Raw genomic sequence first — 21,438 nt, forward strand, 5'->3', positions numbered from 1 at the left:
CCAGCTATTTTAAAAACTCTGTAATGCTTTTACCAGATAATATGTCGTATAGATGCTCCCATGCAAAATTGAAAAACATATGCATATTAAGAAAAACATTGCTGTTTGGGACCAGTTAAATAATGGATTGAAAATATGTTGTGTTCGGAGTGGAGGTTATGTACATGCTGAGGGAAAGAACCATTATGACAACTGCAGTATTTGCAGTACCCAAAGCAGAACAGATTTCTTGTAGGAGAAAAGTGCTTAGATTCATTGCTACATTCAATGGCTGGATATTCTTGTGTATGGTGTGATGATTTGCTGTATACTTCGGCAGATTGCTATTGGTCAGGTCAATATTATGACTGTGCTGCTCTGTTAGTATGTAGTGAATGATTCTCCCGGAAAAGCAAACTGGTACAAATGAACTTATATTATTCTTGTCTTTTTCTAGGAAGCTAATTGCATAAATTCAAGTCCATTTTTGTGCATTTGAACTGCAATGCATCTATTTTGAATAGTAATCAGGGTTTTGGAATATAGTAGATGCTTGTTTGCAGCAACACCTTGTCAAAGCAACTGCTATTTATGAATACCACTTATCCGGGAACACTGTTTCTACTGTGAATTGTCTCCTCGGTAACAGCATATAGCCACAGTGTAAGAGCAACATTTCTGGTGATGTGGTGTGAGGTCATATCTAAAGTGTCGATTAAGGAGGGGCATGTAGAGGTGCTACCCTCTCAACCCTGGCCCTTCAGCACAGCTCCAGGGTACATGGCTCTATTCCACTTGCCTGGTCTGACAGAGTCTGCAGGTAGTGCCTGTGTTTGGGGGGGGGGGGCGGAAGGGGGTGGAGAGGAGGCTCTGGGGGGGTGGAGCTAAGTTTGGAGGGGAGCAGCAGAAGTGCAGTTGGAAGTTCTCCACCATTCTGCCGCATCTGGCTTGCAGAATGCGGTGTTGTGGTACTCCCCCTTGTAAAATAGCTAAATCATAAAACTCCCCCCTCCCCCATGTGTATTGAGCTTCCCCTCCATCTTGATTGACACTGGCAGGGTGTTTGTGTGCTGATTTGCAGTGGGTGGCTGCCAGGGTCCTCTCTCCCCAGATAACTTGCCTGTCCCCTTCCATCCATCTCCGCTGTCCATGCTAAAAGCCGCTCTCCCCTACGTGGCTAGCTGTGCACTATGCCTTCTCCAGCCAGCCATCAATCATTTCCCCACAACTCCCTCTCCAGCATAGCTCCCCCTCCTCTTCTTCAAAACCCTTAATTTTTCTTCCATTCTACTTCTGCACTAATATCAGCTCATTATTGTGCATCCTTTTCGTCAGTTCTGAGCCACAATAAGGGCTTCACAGTTATTGTGTTCCACCTACGGATTAGCCTTCCCAGGGTCATTTACCCTCCGTGCACTACATTCCTGCAGGTTGACTGTGCACTGAGTGAAGAAAAACTTCATTTTGTTTGTTTTGAACCTACTGCCTATTAATTTCATTTGGTGAGCCCCTAATTCTTTTAATGTGGAAATTGTTGCAGGGGATGTGGATTGCAACTGCTTTAAACATTAAGGAGAGGGGATCACCGCATAGGAGTGTAAAGGGTTTGTTTATTCAGTTAAAACTGTGAAGGGAGGGAAATCTCACTCAGACATTCAACCACACTTACAGTCCCAGGTAGGTTGATAAGGCGAGCAGAAGGCAGTTCATGTTGTTTGATCTTCCCAAGTTGACTCCTAAGCTGGTCCGCTGGCCAGGTGATCCGAGCAGAGGGCGTTCTCAGAGACTCCACTTGATGGTCAACCCACTGTGTCTCTGTCCCTCTCTCCTTTAAGGATCAGCCGTATGCAGTTTCTGGGCCTCTTGGGGCCACATGCGCTCCCTGCAGGGGGCCATGTGCACTGTTGTTTACTCCTGCTGTTTACCTCAGAGTTTTCCCACCTCTGGTGTCCACCTCAGACATTCTTCTGCACTCACTCAGGGAAGGGGTAGAGAGTTAACAGATAACACTTTAACAGTTTAGGGAACCAAATAACATCATTAACCGGTGAGCGAGAGAACAGCATCCATTTTAACTCTCCCCTTGCTCCTCCTTTGCCCCCAACAGAAATAAGTAAATAACTTTTCCTTATTCACTTTTTCCATACCAGTCATGATTTTATAGACCTCTATCATATCCTCCCTTAGTCTCCTCTTTTCTAAGTTGAAAAGTCCAAGTCTCTTTAATCTCCCGTTCCAAACCCCTAATAATTTTGTTGCCCTTTTCTGAACCTTTTCCAATGCCAATATATCTTTTTTGAGATGAGGTGACCATATCTGTATGCAATATTCAAGATGTGGGCATACCATGGTTTTATATAGAGGCAATAAGATATTTTGTGTCTTATTCTCTATCCCCTTTTTAATTACTCCTAACATTGTTTGCTTTTTTGACTGCCGCTGCACATTGAGTAGATGTTTTCAGAGAACTATCTGCAATGACTCCACAGCTACTTTTTCTTGAGTTGTTGTAGCCAAATTAGTCCCCATCATATTGTATGTATGGTTGGGGTGTTTTTTTCCAATGTGCATTATTTTACATTTATCAAAATTAAATTTTATTTCCATTTTTGTTGCCCAATCACTTAGTTTGGTGAGATCTTTTTGAAGCTCTTCACAGTCTGCTTTGCTCTTAACTATCTTGAGCAGTTTGGTATCATCTGCAAATGTTGCCACCTCACAGTTTACCCCTTTCTTTAGATCATTTATAAATAAGTTGACTAGGATGAGTCCCATGACAGATCCTCGAAGGACCCCACTGGTTACCTCTCTCCACTCAGAAAACTGACCATTTATTCCAACCCTTTGTTTCCTGTCTTTTAACCAGTTATCAATCCATGAAAGCACCTTTCCTCTTATCCCATGACAATTTTCTTTACTTAAGAACCTTTGGTGAGGGACCTTGTCAGAGGCTTTCTGGAAAGTATACTATATCCACTGGATCCCCTTTGTCCACATGTTTGTTGACCCCCCTCAAAGAACACTAGCAGATTAGTAAGGCATGATTTCCCTTTACGAAATGTTGACTTCCCCCTACAAATTATATTCATCCATGTGTCTAACAATTTTATTCTTTACTATAGTTTCAACTAATTTGCCCGGTATTGACGTTAGACTTACTGGTCTGTAATTGCCAGATCACCTCTAGAGCCCTTTTTAAATATTGGTGTCACGTTAGCTATCGGTATGGAAGCCGATTTAAAAGTTACAAACCACATTTAATAGTGCTGCAATTTCCCATTTGAGCTCTTTTAGAAGTCTTGGGTGAATGCTTGATCCCAGTGACTTGCTACTGTTGAGTTTATCAATTTATCTAGTAGAGACAGCAGCATGGGAAGGAGATCAGAGGAGGCTGCCACAAAGCCCGTCTCTGACCCACCACAAACAGGGTCTGCTGCTGGGGACCAGCCTCTGTCTGAGGCCAGCCCAGGCTTGCCACAGACAGGCTACTCCGTGGGAAGTGGAGCAGCCTCTGTTCACAGGGAGCTTAGACCAACCATGAACAGGGCCTTCTGCCATCCCACTTTCTGCCTATGTATCAGAGGCAGCAGTGCAGAGTAGCAGGCAGCTGGTCTCTGAGGGGGCTAGTTTTTAAACTGGCTCCCCTCGCACTGTGGCTCCTGCCTGCCACTGACGGGGGGCTCCCCGGAGTGAGGCCAGGAGCACACTAGCTGCTGGCCCCGCCCCTGGGGACAATTGAATAATCATGTAACCGCAAAGATTTCATGCAGTTACATGATTAATCAATTACTTTTGAATGGAGATGTTAGATACGGTGTAACATCTGAGGCATACACAATTATGAGAAGTTCAGTGGCATTACTGAACATATTAGCAATCTAATTTGTTTAGTAATATAATCAATGTGGAACAAAGACTTTGTGGCAGAACATCCTGGTAAGAGGATGAAAGTTGGTAGATCTACCTCCTTCATTTTTTTCGAATACAAACTATTTACTGTAGAAAGTTAAACCTGATCATTTCAAGTCAATGTATCAATCAATGGGTGCATAATTTCTCCTCCATAAATTACACTGCTCTCAGTTCCAGTTGGCCTGGTTATATATCTGGGTTCCTCTTGTTCCCATGCAGTGAAGCCAGGATTTCTAAAGAAGTATAATATTCCACTCAAACTCATCTGAAGAAGTAGGTTTTACACACGAAAGCTCATGATACATATACAGTCTGCTAACAGTCCGTATGGAAATTTAACAGAAGTCATATGATACCATGAAATAAGTCTTCAAAAACAAAATCTTTTTTGTCTCCTCTTCCAGAACCAGAGCTAATCTTATTCCTATTATTCCTTTGGAATGGAGCCCGTGGGTTGCTGCTTCATCATTAATACTGGGAGTTTTTGTTATTTCCTTTTACATTGTTCTCATGTGCTGCACCACCAACCATCATCTCATTTATTATTTTACTTGAGAGTTTTACTTTCCATGTTCCCTGCTGCCTGTTATCCTGCTAACTGACTGCTTTAAGACTTACGTTTTGCTCTGCTTTGCATGGTCTTGTGTTAATATGATTAGTTGCTGGACTATGGCATACCCATGATCCAGACTGTGACAGTCAGCTAATAAGCCCATGGAATCTGACTGAGTAGTTTCCAGTTTCATTATGACACCAGCTTCAAAGTGCTCATTTAGCTAGATAACCATTTGGCATTTGTTCTGCAAGGAAAAAGCTCCATGCAGTCACTCTACAGGCTGACACTGCTGCCTTTCAGTCCCTGCCAATTAAACCTTAAACATGGGATGATGCTGTGATTCTCAGACCAATTTAAACAATTTCACAGCCTCTCTCTGTTTTAAAATTTCCCTCCATCTCCAGCTGTCATCCAGCAAACCTCGAACTTTTGAAGAATCTTTATTGAATCAAAAAGTGTCTAAAAGGCATCACTTCTGGCAGGTCTCAAATCAGCCAGCTTATCTTTGTGATTTGTAGGATTCCACACTCTTGGGAGAAAGTAGGTGCAGAAGTTGCCACCTCTATAGTCCCGCTGCCAAAGGACAATATCAGGCAAGAATGTAAGCTGAAATCTGTACAAAGCCTCTAACAGTTGTTTGTCTTTTCTTGCCGGTTAGAGCTGGCCATGCTTAGAACCTGGGAGTTTGTTGGTGGTTGTTTGAAAAGGCTCAGAAAGGTAGCCATGTTAGTCTGTAAATTTAAAAATGAGTAGTTCTGTGGCACCTCACTCACTCACTCACATACATACATACATACATACATACATACATACAGCTGGAAGAGACTTCAGGAGATCATCAAGTCCTGCCCCCTGCCCAAGGCAGGACCAATTCCAACTAAATCATCCCAGCCAGGGCTTTGTCAAGCAGAGTCATAAAAACCTCTAAGGATGGAGATTTCACCACCTCCCTAGGTAACCCATTCCAGTGCTTCACCACCCTCGTATTGAAATAGTTTTTCCTAATATCTAACCTAGACTTCTCCCATTGTAACTTGAGACAGTTGCTCCTCATTCTGCCATCTGTCACTACTGTGAACAGCCTTTCTCCATCCTCTTTGGAACCTCCCTTCAGGAAGTTGAAGGCTGCTATCAAATCCCCTCTCACTTTTCTCTTCTGCAGACTAAACAAACCCAAATCCCTCAGCCTCTCCTCATAGATCATGTGCTCCAGCCCTCTAATCATTTTCGTCATCCTCTGCTGGACCATCTCCAATGCTTCCACATCCTTTTTATAGTGGGGGGGCCGAGAACTGGACACACTACTCTAGATGTGGCCTCACCAAAGCCAAATAAAGGGGAATAATCACTTCTCTAGATCTGCTGGCAATGCTCCTCCTAATGCAACCTAATACGCCATTAGCCTTCTTGGCTACAGGGCACACTGTTGACTCATATCCAGCTTCTCATCCACTGTAATCCCCAGGTCCTTTTCTGCAGAAGTGCTACTTAGCCAGTCGGTCCCCAGCCTGTAACAATGCCTGGGATTCTTCCGTCCCAAGTGCAAGACTATACACTTGTCCTGTTGAACCTCATCAGATTCTTTTGGCCCAATCCTCTAATCTGTGTAGGTCACTCTGGAACCTATCCCTGACCTCCAGCATATCTACCTCTCCCCTAGCTTAGTGTCATCTGCAAACTTGCTGAGGGTGCAATCCATCCCCTCATCCAAGTAATTAATAAAGATGTTGAACAAAGCCGGTCCTAGAACAGATCTTTGGGGAACTCCGCTAGAAACGGACCGCCAACTTGACATTGAGCTGTTGATCACTACCCGTTGGGCCCGACAGTCTAGCCAGCTTTCTATACCGCTTGCAGTCCATTTATCCAATCCATACTCCCTTAACTTGCTGGCAAGAATATTGTGGGAGACGATATCAAAAGCTTTGCTAAAGTCAAGGTATATCACATCCACTGACTTTCTCACATCCACAGAGTCAATTACCTCATCATAGAAGCTAATCAGATTGGTCAGACATGACTTGCCCTTTGTTAATCCATGTTGACTATTCCTGATCACTTCCCCTATTCAAAAAGTGCTTCAAAATGGATTCTTTGATTATCTCCCTCCATGATTTTTCCAGGGACTGAGGTAAAGCTGACTGGCCTGTAGTTCCCTGGATTGTCCTTGTTCCCTTTTTAAAGATGGGCACTACATTTGCCTTTCTCCAGTCATCTGGGATCTCTCTCACTCTCCATGAGTTTTCAAAGATAATGGCCAAAGGCCCTGCAATGACATTTGCCAACTCCCTCAGTACCATTGGATGCATAAAAAATGGACCCATGGATTTGTGTATGTTTAGCTTTTCTAAATAGTTTCTAACTTGTTCCTTCCCCGCCAAGGCCTGTCCACCTCCTTCCAAAACTGCGTTGCCTAGTGCATTAGTCTGGGAGTTGACCTTGTCTGTGAAGACAGAGGTGAAGAAAGTATTGAGTACTTCAGCTTTTCCCACATCATCTGTCACTATGTTACCTTCCTCATCCAGTAAGGGCCCTACACTCCCCCTGATCACCCTCTTATTGCTAATATGCCTGTAGAAACCTTTCTTGTTACCCTTCACATCCCTTGCTAGCTGCAATTGGAATTGCACTTTCGCCTTCCCGATAACTCCCCTACATTCTTGAACAATATATTTATACTCCTCCCTAGTCTTCTGTCCAAGTTTCCACTTCTTGTATGCTTCCTTTTTGTGTTTAAGCTCACCAAGGATTTCCCCGGTAAGCCAATCTGGTTGCCTACCATATTTGCTTTTCTTGCTGTGCATTGGGATGGTTTCTTCCTGTGCCTTCAATAAGGCTTCTTGAAAATACTGCCAGCTCTCCTGGACTCCTTTCCCCTTCCTGTAAGCATCCCAGGGAATCCTGCCCATCAGTTCTCTAAGGGAGTCCAAGTCTGCTTTTCTGAAGTCCAGGATGTGTATTTTGCTACTCTCCTTTCTTCCTTTGGTCAGGATCCTGAAATCTACCATCTCATGATCACTGCTTCCCAGGTTAACAGACAGACAGACTCTAAATATAATATGTATAATGAGCAAAACCCTCTTCTTCAGATGAGGTTTGTTTTCCATATGTTGGAATAGTCCATTATAAGGAGGGATTTTTCTTTATTATGAACACAATAATCTTGTTAGTAAAATGATTATCTGTATCAAATGATTACACAGCATGGTGGGCAGCACTCATTATACACTTTTATGTTTTATAAAAATACTCTTTATATCTTCTGAGCAAAGATTGGTGGGAAGTGTTGTCCTTATTTACAGATAAGGAAACTCCAATACATTAAGGCTTTTGATTCAGAAGAAGCCTCGTGTTTTGATCTTAGCCCTCACTACATCCTCTGGCAAGGAGAACCAAAGGTTGGTTGTTGAAAGCTGCACTTCCCTATAAATTATAAAGGCCAGAGCTGGATTTCTAGATTTGGTGTGGATCTGATCTTTTCAGTTCGGAAAAGGGACTTTTCTCTTTGAAATTTGAAATGTATGTAATTTGATGTGTGTTAGCCTTCCTCACAACATCCCGGTGGGAAGGGATTATAAAAAGGGGACTGATACCTTATGAAAAATCAAAGGAAAAGAGGATTACAGGAAGGGATAATAAATGTCAAATATTGTCACAACTTGCAGTCAGTGTCCAGGCTTAGTAATAGACTCTGAGAAGTCATCTCCTGTAATAAAACCCAGAGGCTGTCTACACACTGGCATGAATTTCCGGAAATGCTTAAAACGGAATAGTATTCCGTTTTCAGTTTTTCCGGAAAAGGAGTGTCTACATTGGCAGGCTGCTTTTCTGGAAAAGCCCTTTTCTGGAAAAGCGTCTGTAGCCAATGTAGACGCGCTTTTCCGGAAAAGACTACTGGGCTGTCTACACTGGCCCTTTTCTGGAACAGTGTTCCGGAATAAGGACTTATGCCCGAGCGGGAGCAGATTAGTTTTTCCGGAATAGCGGCTGATTTTGTACAGTAGAGCATCGTTGCTTTTCCGGAAATTCAAGGGCCAGTGTAGACAGCTCGCAGGTTATTCCGGAAAAGCGGCTGATTTTCCGGAATAAGTGGCCCAGTGTAGACACAGCCAGACTGTTTAGCTTGTAGAGGCCTTCATTTCGGCAGACTGAGCTCCCTGTAATGTCTTTCTCTCTGACTGTGGAAGAGTAATGGGATTCAGCAGTGTACCCAGTCGGTCATTAAGTGGCAAGGGTTTGACCAATTCTCAATTTTTCATTGGGTAGATTGAGGTAAACTCATACTGGAGACAATTAATGCTTGGTAATTTGGGGGGAGGAAAAGAGCCTGGGGATCATTGGTAGAATAAGGTGGGGAATAAGCCTATCTATTGGTATTAAAGTTGTTAAACTTGCATCTTGATGCTTAAAATCCATTCTCATCTGTCTTCTTTCTTATGCATATCTTGATCCAATAAAGCTGTGATCCTTCACTCGTTATAATTTCAAAAGATTGCGAATACACTCATTTAGACTTTTCTTTCTGTTTTCTTCATCTCCTGATTTCTGTTAAACACATAAAAGTAATGAATTTTGAGGAGTGTAAGTCTAGTATAATTGCTTTGCTGGTGTTCTAGTGTTTACTGATTACCCATTGAGAGGAAATCTTTTCAGGCTTTGGAACTTATCTAACAAAGTATGGTGTGCATAGGTAAACAATGTGGTAACTAGTAAATTGGCCCATTGCAGAAAAACGTGTTGTGCTTGCAAAGGTTATGTGGAAATTCGTTACAGCTACTGTATTTGTGTGTTCTTATAAAACTCTAAAAGCTCTCGAACAAGAGTGATTTCCCCACTCTCTCTTAATATGCTGTGGGCTACTGCAGATGTGAAACAGAGTGCAATAGCTTAACAGGCAAAAAGTCACTATTCTGTATTTTTTATGAACTAAACACTAATGTAAACCAGGTTTCTGTAGGTTATAGGAAGAAACATTGATTCTGTAGGCATGACTTCTAAGAATATAAGTTTATTGCTGTGCTTGAGAACAGGCTGGAATTGTAGAAGTCTCTTCTTGTTCTGGAATTCTTTTTTCATGTTAGCATGTTACACCACAATTTTATTCAGTAAAATGTGCTAATATAACACATGCGTGGGGTACAGCATAAAAACAATGTTTGCTAAGTTTGCCTTGCATTAGGAAGCCTGTCATGGCAGCAGAAAAAAAGAAACATGCCAGATTTTTTTGAAGACACATTTGTTGAGAAATGAAATGAAAAGCAGATGGATCCTGTAGTTAGGGTTGCCAGATGGTTTCAACAAAGATACCGGACACACTTGACATTACATCACAATATACATTACATCTTATTTAGAAAATACCAGACACTTATATTTTCTCATTTATGTTTTCTCAATTTGTTTCCTGAACAGAAAGCTCAAATACTGGACTGTCCGGTTCAAAACCGGACACCTGGCAATCCTTTCTGTAGTTTGCAACTCGAAGCAATGGTAGTTTGCTAATAAAATTGTTGCCAAAGCATTGTTGGCATAAGCAGGAGTAATTTCAGTGTTTTCAGTAAACTCATAGGCTATTTACTTCACTGCAGGATTTGGCCCTTCTTCATTGAACAGTTATACTACAAGAGAGTTTTAAATAAAAGACTATCTTAATGAACAGTCTGGGTCCTTACTCAGCACACTGTCAACTCTCAGTGTAACCTCCAACCTCCAGTGTAATCCCTCTAGTGCATGAAAAAGAACAGAAATCATGGGGGACTTGGCTCAGGAGGAAACAGGAAGCTTCTTATGAGTAGGAGCAGCAGGCCATAGTACTAACTGCAGAGAGAATTGCAACCCAGAGTGTGACCAGTTGAGGTTATCCGCACTCATACAGCCTTAAGAGCATGCTGTGCCCAGTTCTAGGCACCACATTTCAGGAAGGATATAGACAAATTGGAGAGGAAGTCCCCAGAAGAGCAACAAAAACATTATTAAAGGTCTCAGATGCATGCTTGGGGGTTTGTTTACCATGGAGAAATGAAAATTGAGAGGGGATAAAAGTTTTCAAGTACATAAAAATTTGTTACAAGGAGAAATATTGTTAACCTCTGATGGTAGTACAAGAGCCAGTGGGCTTAAATTGCAGCAACAGTAGTTTAGGTTTGACATTAGGTAAAACTTCCTGTCAGGGTGGTTAAATAAATTCCCTATGGAGACCGTGAAATCTCCATCATTTAAGATGTTTAAAAGCAAGTTAGAGCAACACCTCTCAGGAATGGTTTAGATAATACTTAGTACAGACATGAGTGCTGGGAAATGGACTACATGTCTTCTTGAGGTCATTTCTCATCCTATGGTTCTGTGATCGAACCTGGGTGAGGTATTGACTTTACCTATGCCTGGAAAAAACCCTGCTTACACCACTCCCCAGGCGTTTCTGCTTCAAACACGTACTAATCTCATGCAGAGGGAATTCATAATTTCACATATAAAGTTAACACATTTTACAATTATATTAATAATCACTATGGTGTTAGCTTTCCTAGGATATCTCAAGGCTTATTTTGTACAAATTTTACTGCAATAGCATGTTCTCATGAACACAAGGGAACAATTTGTACCATCTACCTTTTTCAGTCATGTATATTGCCTATCACTTATTAGATTGTTCCTTTGGGAATGCACATGGAGAGTGGGAGAAATTGGGAAGTGAAGACAAAAGCAAACACAAGAATTTGGGGTAATTAGCAATAAGCTCGCCTACTTAATATTTATCCTTGTATGTTCATGTTGTTGTATATTTGAATAAAGTTATGCTTCTATGAGTAGCAAAGACTAATGGTCTTGTTTCCTCGGTCTTTGTCCATTTTATATTGTAGACCGTTCAGAAGACAGACTATTTGGCATGATCTACCCCAATGTCCCTTATAGTTTATAGATTAGCAATTATGAAGTCTGTTGCCTCTTCAGGGATGGTACAACACAGCATATAAAATATAAACTCTTATTTAAACCATATATGTGCGTTTTGTGTGTCCAGATATAAGCATACCATTTTTAAGTCATCCAGAGAAAATACAGAACTCCAAATGCTTATCTTTTGGCTTTGTCTTCACTTACTGGGAGATTGACGCTACAGACATCAATCTCCCAAGGGTCGATTTAGTCAGTCATCAATTTAGCATGCCCTTATTAGACCGATTGCACACACATTGACTCTGGGTCATGAGGAGTAAGGTAAGTTGATGGGGGAGTTTCTTCCATCAACATCTCAGTAAGTTGAACTTACCTTAGTTTGACTTTGCCCTTGACTATAGACTTGGCCTTTGGGATGCTCATACAATCCCATAGAACCCAATTCAATCCCATGTCTGGAGCTGAACCTATGTCAGTGCCATTTCATGAAGAGTAACTTGCATTATGTAAGACTATACTTGCATAGGAGTAGATATGACCTGCCCCTAACAATTTTATCCTTGAAAAAATAAAATAATATGCAAGGCTAATGTTTTTAAACCAGGTATGCTTACTAAAATGTATATTGATTAAATATGAAAAAATAAACCTTAAAAGAAAAACTATATAGAATACCAAATATTATGAATCTTCCTTTTATAGCAAATCAGCATAACCTATCACTTACCATCAATTTTTGTTTTCTTCTCTGTTTTAGCTCATGGGACATTCTGAATGGGATCACAAACGAGGGTCCAGAGGATCACAGGTCAGTTAGTTGGATTTTTCTCTTGCTGTTCTGTAATTTTGGATTGGCTGCTCATTCTTCTGTAGTTAATCTGCTGAACTTGTCCTGGAAAGGGAAAAATTTAAGAAAATAAGTAACAACATATGCTACTGTTGAATATTGAAAGGATAAATTAAGGGCTAAATCCCGTAAAAACACATGCTGAATAGGTCTATTCAAGCAAGTGGGGCTGTTCACATAAGTGCATTTACTCACATGCATGTTTTCAGAAAAGGTCCAAAATGTAAAATGTGTAAAATGGTGTGACAGCTTCGATTTAATAGCGGTCATGTTCAAACTGCAATAGTCAGAGAACATTGCTGCATTGGCCGGAGGCTGGATTAGATGCATTGACATGCCTTTTCTAGCTCCATTTTCTATCTAAATCAGAATATTAAGATTGTAACTCCACATTCTCAAATCTTATATAATTTTGTTTTTCTTTTTGCATATGCAAGACTGTTTGTAAAGCTCTAAAATGCTCCCCTACAGTTCAAGGATAAACAGAATTGATGGTGGCATAGAATTTTATGGGAGTTGTTCATTGCCCCTTTTTACATTGATTCATTGTAAAGTCAGAGAAATAATGGCAGTTTTGATACTAGTATCATCCTGATGCATTAAAATATATCTGTAGAAACAATGCCATAGGGTTACGCTTCAGAGGAGGCATACCTACAAGTCTGATGATCAAGAGATTTCCTGTAAGGGCAAAGCACTCCAGTGGTGAAATTACTTGACTCAATAGCTAAAGCCACCACACTTTAGAATTTTTCATCATTCTGTTTTATCAAGGATTATTGTTCACCTACTAAAATCTAAGCCTAAACTCACTTCATAGAAATTTCTGCCCCTAAGAAACTGCCTGCTACTTATTATCTTTGCTGGGTTGTGGCAATTGGTGCAGTGAACTGGGTTGTCAAACCTCCTCCTGCTCCCCTTGAAAAATCATTGAAACATCAGCCTTTTAAATGAGAAATGACACTTCTTTGTATGGTCATACATATTAGTTTTTATAGGATTCACTCCTTTCAGTTTGGAAAATAAACTCATGTAGTTTGTCATTATTTCTGTTGGTTGTCCAGATAAAAAAAAATCTAAAAACTTTACCTATAAAACAAATGTTCTTTACTTCCAATTAAACCCAATCCTTATAGAAATACAACAGAATTTATTTTGCACTGCTGTGTTAGGCCTATACATGTAATATTTTATAAAACTCTGCTCAAATGCATGAAGGGTAAATTTTACCTCTTCGGTCTTCCCAGTAGATCAGGACTTTAATTAGATCAGGACTTTAATTATCTGCTCTGCCTAAATTGGCAGAAAGCTGGTGTTGAACCACCAGGTGAATCAAGCAGGCAAATCTTATTCTAACATAGTAACCCAAAGAAACATGAGCCAAGAAAGTCAAGGTTATGACTCACTGATATTCTTCCCTAAGCCTGCACTAAACCTACACTTTCAAAAGTGTCTAGTGGAATATGGTGTTTCAGTATTTCAGTCCTGAACATGAAACACTTTAAATGGGCATGATGTTCAGGAAAACAGGGTTCAGTGTTTTTTGAAAGTTAGTCCCTCTTTAAAGATGTTCCAAGTGTGGAAACCAAAACTTGTCACACTTAGCAATATAAACATATATCCCTAAAAGCTTCAATACTCACAGAAAAGGCATTGTGTAAAGTAGCAAAATGTTGAGGGCCTTTTTAATGCATATCTTCAGAATTGGGTGCAGATTAAAAGTCTGAATTTGGCAGTGCACTGGAAGCTCAATGGATTTCAAAAAGGAGAAGCAGAAGAGTGATCAAGCAGTAAACAGACCTCTTGTAGAAAATCAGTAATTATTCTAGCATCTAGACTTCTTGATGTTGTGGGTTTTTTGAAAATAGTGTTCTTTCAGCATAGAGGCGGGGTGAAATACTAGCCCTTTAAGTCAATGAGAGTTTAGCTATTGACTTAAGACATGGCAGAAGGGCTGAGAGGGGAATTATGTCATCTAGGGATGTGAAGGACTAGTCGCTTCCCCCCCCCCCGCCCCCTTTGCTGCCTCGATCAGAAAGAGGCAGCAAGGAGGGAGAAGAAGAGGGGGTACTTAAAAGAGGTGAGACCCAGGGCTTCGCATGGCACTGCCACTTTGAAATGCCTCATGCAGTCCGGGGCCAGTTGGTGTGTCCCCAGGCTGCATGCAGTGTTTCAAAGCGGCAGCACCACGTGGAGTCCAGGGTTATCGGGGGAGTCCCCAGCTGATCCTGGGCTCCATGGGGCACTGCCACTATGAAATGCCATGAGACGCCTGATGCTGGGCTCTCCGCAGCGTTTCAAACCAATAGTGCCTCAGGGGATCTGGGGTCAGCAGGGGAGTCTCCAGCTGATCCTGGGCTCCACACAGTGCTTTTGCCTTTGAAGTGTAGCAACAGCCCTAGGTCTGTTGCATTCCAAAGGCAAAGGGGTGCTCTGTCGATAATCGAACAGTTGATGCAAAATGCATTGACTACGCGATTTAGTAAATTAGTCACAATTGCACATCCCGAATGTCATTAGCTTTTTCCACGTTGCTTCTTCCTGAGGATGGGAAGGTTTCCACGCGTTAGCATTATTTCAGATAGCGAGGTCTCCTGGGTGTTGAGAAAGTTCAAGAAATATTCATTATATGGAGACCAAGAGAAAACCTTTGTTGTGTACTCTTAAAAAATATTGCCTAGTGTAAAAGAGAAGGGTAAACTGTTGTTAATCCAGTTTTTGACAAAATTGTTCAGGTTGCATAGTGAATGAAGCAAGGATGTATTTGTGGGCAGATATGAGTTATAGGTGTGAACTTCTATGTCTTTACAACCTCACTGAACTCAGTACTGGGCCTTATTCTGTGTAGGATTGAAGCAACACTGTTCTTTTTTCATCTTGAATGATGTTTCAGACAGGTTTCCTGTTTAAAAGAAAAGTTCTTTGGAGTTCAGTGGTACCTCAACCATATAGCTTATCATAATGAAGCTGCAGTGTTTTTGTCTATTATTGTTGAATACTATGGTATTTTAAAACCAAGGGTTATTACGGGGGTTCCTTTTTCAGGTACTCACAGGTATATAATAGAGAAAACTTGTCTGTTTAATTCCTACTAAAGAGTCTATTTTGAGATTTCTGGAATTTTTTATCAGCGTTATTGTAATTTGAATCTTAGATGGTCAATATAGAATCATAGAATACTAGGACTGAAAGGGACCTCGAGAGGTCATCAAGTCTAGTCCCCAGCCCTCATGTCAGGACCAAATACTGTCTAGACCATCTCTGATAGACATTTATCTAACCTACTCTTAAATATCTCCAGAGATGGAGATTCCACAACCTCCCTGGGCAATTCATTCCAGTGTTTGACTACCACCCTGACAGTTAGGAACTTTTTCCTAATGTCCAACCTAAACCTGCCTTGCTGCAGTTTAAGCCCATTGCTTCTTGTTCTATCCTCAGAGGCCAAGATGAGCAAGTTTTCTCCCTCCTCATGACATCCTTTTAGATACCTGAAAACCGCTATCATGTCCCCCCTCAGTCTTCTCTTTTCTGAACTAAACAAACCCAGTTCTTTCAGCCTTCCTTCATAGGTCATGTTCTCTAGACCTTTAATCATTCTCGTTGCTCTTCTCTGGACACTCTCCAATTTCTCCACATCTTTCTTGAAATGCGGTGCCCAGAACTGGACACAATACTCCAACTGTGGCCTACCTAGCGCAGAATAGAGCATAAGAATGACTTCTCGTGTCTTGCTCACAACATACCTGTTAAGGCATCCCAGAATCATGTTTGCTTTCTTTGCAACACCATCACACTGCTGACTCGTATTCAGCTTGTGGTCCACTATAACCCCTAGATCTCTTTCTGCCATACTCCTTCCTAGACAGTCTCTTCCCATTCTGTATGTGTGAAACTGATTGTTCCTTCCTAAGTGGAACACTTTGCGTTTGTCTTTATTAAACATCCAGTTTACCTCAGACCATTTCTCCAATTTGTCCAGATCATTTTGAATTATGACCCTATCCTCCAGAGCAGTTGCAACCCCTCCCAGCTTGGTATCATCTGCAAACTTAATAAGTGTACTTCCTATGCCAATATCTAAATTGATGATGAAGATATTGAACAGAGCTGGTCCCAAAACAGACCCCTGAGGAACCCCACTTGTTATGCCTTTCCAGCAGGATTGTGAACCATATGTAGCTCAGCATTGTGGATTTTAAAACAGAAATGATAAAAACCCATGCTGTGGAAGAGTTTCCCATTGTCTGTGATTTTGCTGGAATAAAGAAAAGAAAAAACTGAACTGGGTTTTAGAGACTTCTTTCATCAATGAGCATTTGCCTGGTGCCTCAGGAGAAAGAAGTGGAACAATTTGCTTGCTATAAAATACCACCTCAAACTCTTATTGAACCAAGATTTTTCTTCTGTTATGAATAGCAAGTTGTCTCTGGTTTGTCTCTAAAAGCTGCAGAAACTAACCAGTAGTGTACTATACATCTAATAATCAGATGACAAATGTTAATTTTGTACTTTCTGATTATTGGATTTAAAAAGGGGTGAAGACCTACCTTGAAGGAGTGCAGGATGTCTAAAAAATGCCTTTATGCTTCTGCAACGAGAAGTCCTATGGCACGTTATAGACTAACCGATTTATTGGAGCATAAGCTTTCGTGGGCAAAGACCCACTTGGTCAGATGCATGTCATGTTATGCTTCTGGGAATTCCTGATTGTGAAATGAGGTTTATTTCCCATGCGTACCACTGTGGTTGACTGAATTTTAACATGTCAAGTACAAGGCTAAACTTTAATATCACTTATCCTGCTGCTAATTTCCAAAGCAATATCTTATCCATTTTCTATTTACTTGTATGTATGTATGTATGTATGTATATAGTGTAAGACTCCTGGTAATCCAATTAAAGTCAATAGACTGCTGTTGTCCACAATGAGCTTTTGGATTTGTTGAATGCTTAGTATGGAATAGGAAAAAAGGACAAACTACAGAGTTTACAGTGGCTATGTCTATACTACGAAGCAGTCTGTCGGACTTCCAAGGTTCGATTTAGTGTGTTTAGTGAAGACATGCTAATTCATCCCAAGAGGGCACGTGAGTAACATTATAACATACAGTTTCTTCCTTGTGATAATGCCGACATTGTGATATTGATGAGTTTTACCAATCCCCCAACTTTTTCTAGCCTCCACCAAAATCTAGAAATTTCAAATTACCCTTCCATGTTACAGAAATTATTAGTTACGTATCCTGCGTTTGCTGTGCAGGTCAAAAATATTAAGGTTCTTCCTATTGGTCTTCTCTTCCACTAAATCATACTGTCTCATTCATATATTCTATAAAAGAATACATACATAATATGAAAGACTGCATGGAATTAATATTTATCATTATCTCCCTCTACATTAAAAATGTGCAGCCTCCATTAACTATTACCAACTTAAAAAATAGATTGCAAATACTTGGCACTTCTAATCTCTTTACAAGTGCCAAGCACTTCATATACGTACATCATTTTAAGGCCATCAGATAGATGGGAATTATTTCTTGTTGTCATCAAGCCAAGTTTTGCTTGTGTAATGGGTAAGCGTAATCCCAGGACTCTATGGAATCTATGATCCTTCCTTTGTTAATCTTGTAAAATGAAGATAATAGAGAGAAAAACACACAAGTCCAGTGTTTTTAATTCACTTTAAATGTAAAAGCTCTCAATTATATATAGCTGAGGTGCTGCATTTTACCCTTCCAGTTCCTAAGCAACAGCTATTTTCAGATTGAGTGCGTCTGGTGTTGTCTACCTACTTCATGCTTCTGTGAGGTAATTCGTCAGTGGATGCTGGGCTTTCTAGCTATCTCTCGCTATTCTCTTTGTTATGGGACTGTAAGGAGACAGAAGCTTATAAAATAGGAAATAGCTTGGGCAAAGCCAGTATCAGCCTTGCAGCTTGCAAAACTTGTGTACCTATAGGAGCTCTGCAGTCTACAGCAATGAAAATAAAGAATCAGAAATAAGGTTCTTGTCATTGATTTCAAATTCTTAAGAGAATTCTAAAGAACCCTCAAAATCATGAGCCGGAAATCTTTGTTCTTACTGAAGCGTAGATGGGAGTCCATTCCCGTTACTGATCAGGTACCGTGTACTGGTGCATCTGTTGTATAATTGTGTCCCCTCGCAATATCGCTGTTGATTTGATTATAATGAAGTAACTTTGTAACTGATATTTCTTCTTAAATACTGAATTCCAATTGTCCATTGCCTGTAGTTTCCATAATGATTAGTCTATCCTAACATAAGTATTTATAAAGCTGATTTTTACAAGAGCCTATGCTTGTGCTTATGAATGTATAGATACCCCTGCTGTGTGATCTTATGTCTTGTACTGTTAAGGACAGTTTTAAAGACTCAGCAGAAACCAGTTGTCTAGCAAAGGTATGTATTTAAAGATGTAACAGAAATGTATGTAGTAGAAAGACTGGGGATACTGTGAGCTGATCATTGATGAAAACATAGCCTATTGTAGGTTGGTTCCTTAATGCCTGAGTTACATTATTTTATAAGCTGTACCCAATGATTGCACATAAACTTTGTGAATTAGAAAACATTCAGCTTTGTTCAGTAACATCTTGCTTCATGTATTAATTCAAAGTTGCTAAACGGAAGAAAAGTATCTTTGTCTTTAAAATACATAGACCCTAATTTAATGTAGAAATAATAGGATGCACCCTAGTGTTTGCATCACCATAGATCAGAATTGAACCCTCAATATGGAAGTATTCATTGGCTCTGTAATGTTTTTAATACTCTTATTTGGGATGTAAGGATATAAAAAAAGAAGGTCTCCAGAAATGTGGAATCTTAGGCAAAAGCCTTACTTACTTCATACCCCTTTTCAGACTTGGGTTATTGTGACGCTGATAGCAAAGTGCATTTCTAGCAATGGGAAACTGGTACGCTGGGGACAATTCTTGTTTCTTGGGCCTTAAGAACAACGTAGTAAGTAAATACTGTGATTCAAGTGTTCAGATATGCCCCTTTGCCCTGTATGCCTTGGCTATTCTGCATCCTAAGGGTTGAACTTGTGTAATAGTTGAACTGCACTAAACTAAATAGTTGAATAGCTGGGGTTTTGTGGTCCTAGATTATTTTCCTCCTTGACAATTGCAGCCCATAATGGCATCACTGTATGGTGATGCATTTAAAACACTATCATAGTTATATGAACTGGAACCTATAAAGTGCTTAGCATTTCCTGTAAGGTGTTTGAGTAGCCTCAGTTCCTTTTCACGTCAGTTCTTAAGACTGGGCCCTAAACCACAGGAGAAGCCTTGAATTTGAAATGACTGGATTTGGGGACCAGGCAGAATCTGCACACTTTAGTCCACAATGTAAGGATAATTATGGAATTGTCCCTCATTGTTGGCTGTGAATGTAAAATCAGGAACTGGTTTTACATGGTGCAATAAAAGCTAAATAAGCCAATAATTGATAGAGATGTTTATAGAGCTGTAAACAGTTCAAAGTGATGTACTGTAGAAGTAAGTAAAGCAATCAATAATATTGCCTTAGTGAGAAATGTTATTTTATAGCAATATAAACAGCAGTAACACTTAAATCACTAGCTGAGAGTTTGATGGGTTTATGTAAATGTAGCAAGCAATGCTTCTCTCACTAGAAAGGATTTAGTGTACAGATGCACCAAAGATGGTATGCACGTGAAGTTCAGTTCCCAATTCCTTACACATGGTCTAGCACACATAAGCAGTTCCAACAGCTTGACACTCATGCAACACTCTTTCCCAAGTGTTTTGACAGCAAATACATATTTTTATAAAAATTGTGACTAAATTTCCCTCACTTGTATCTTTTGACAAAGCATGTCAGTCACAGGCAATTTTCTTCAAACACAAACCTGGTGTTTAATTCACTGTCAATTACTGTTAATTATTAATTTAGGAAATACTGCCTCATAGTTATAAAAACCTGTATACATCTGAAACAAAATATCATCCACTGATGGCAACAAGGGAATGAGTCAAGATTCCTGGATTCTATCTGGTCTCATCTTTTAGCCCTAATGTTCTTGACAGTGGTACCATTGACTTAAAATTGGATCTTTAAGACTCTCTGTGTGAGGAGAGGGACTACTTCATGTACGGGTTCTAGGACAAGGCTCACCTAAAAAGTTACCTAATATTTCCTCAGTTAGTAAAATAAGTGCACTTTGGGGAAAGAGTTGAAGGAGGTCAGATAGAAACATGTCAGGAAGGGAATACCAGGTGTGCAGTGGTGGTTGTGTGAGAGAACCACCAGAGATAGGAGTCGGGTGTGGGGGAAGTGACGAAGGAGAGTTACTTTGTGGCTTAAACCTGAGACACAGGTCGAAGGGTAGTGCGGGTGCCTCTGATGGAAAATTCTAGATAATTTAATAGACAATATCCTTTATTCTTTTTCTTTGATCTTAAAGAATTTAATAGAGAATAATACCCCTGATACAGAATTTTATATGCTGGGTGAAACAGAGATACATAAATATATAGAGAGAGATCACTTTGTATTCTATTCTAAAGATTTTTAAATTAATTTCTATTAGCATTGTCATTAAGTTTTGTAAGACTTTTTGGTATGTATGAAAGGAAGACCAAAGCAGAGAGGTAAGATGGGCTGATAGATGCAGGATTGGGTATTATCTTTTGATCTGACGAGAGTAAAACCCCCATGGAAGCCTTCCTCGGTAGGGTTCAGGCCCTTGGTTAGCAAATAGGAGGAAGATCGAGGAAGCGTTTTTTCCTAAGGTATGACAGGAACAACACTGAAATGTTAAAACACAATATCTGGTTTAGTGTTTTGAGTATTAATGGGGGTGGGAAATCTGGTGTGGTAGGCCTATTTTTTAACATTTATCTGGAAAGTGGAAGCTCCCTCTCTGTTGTGACATCATAAGTATTCATTCATTATGACAATTGAATCTGGTGGAGCTATAATTGTTTACTCTCCAGTTGGAGTGTAAAAAGTGTCCAAACTATGGAGGTTCTGGTATGTAGTTCCCCTTACTGTTTGTTATACTACTAGTCTAAACAATGCTCCAGACTTTGAGGGTAATGTCTGTTTTGTTGGTGAGTTCTTTTTTCTGCTCTTAGATTTACATGAGCAAATTGCTTACTCATGATTAATTATGTCGAGATTTTTTTTCTGTTAAGGTACGCAGGTGCCTTTCGGCACTGGCATCTAAAAATTAAAATATATATTTGTG

General features: G+C 40.2%; 1 protein-coding gene across 1 annotated transcript in view; it reads left to right on the forward strand.

Moving 5' to 3' along the window:
- The window catches only part of PDE3A (phosphodiesterase 3A), a 376,204-nt gene that overhangs the window by 225,511 nt on the left and 129,255 nt on the right, over positions 1–21,438 (forward strand). The window contains exon 2 of the mRNA XM_006121290.5: positions 12,102–12,152. Coding sequence (XP_006121352.3) covers positions 12,102–12,152 — 51 coding nt within the window. The remainder of the gene's footprint in view (positions 1–12,101; positions 12,153–21,438) is intronic.

The sequence above is a fragment of the Pelodiscus sinensis genome, chromosome 1 (genome assembly GCF_052426305.1).
Source record: "Pelodiscus sinensis isolate ZL-2025 chromosome 1, ASM5242630v1, whole genome shotgun sequence".
Taxonomy (NCBI): Eukaryota; Metazoa; Chordata; order Testudines; family Trionychidae; genus Pelodiscus; species Pelodiscus sinensis.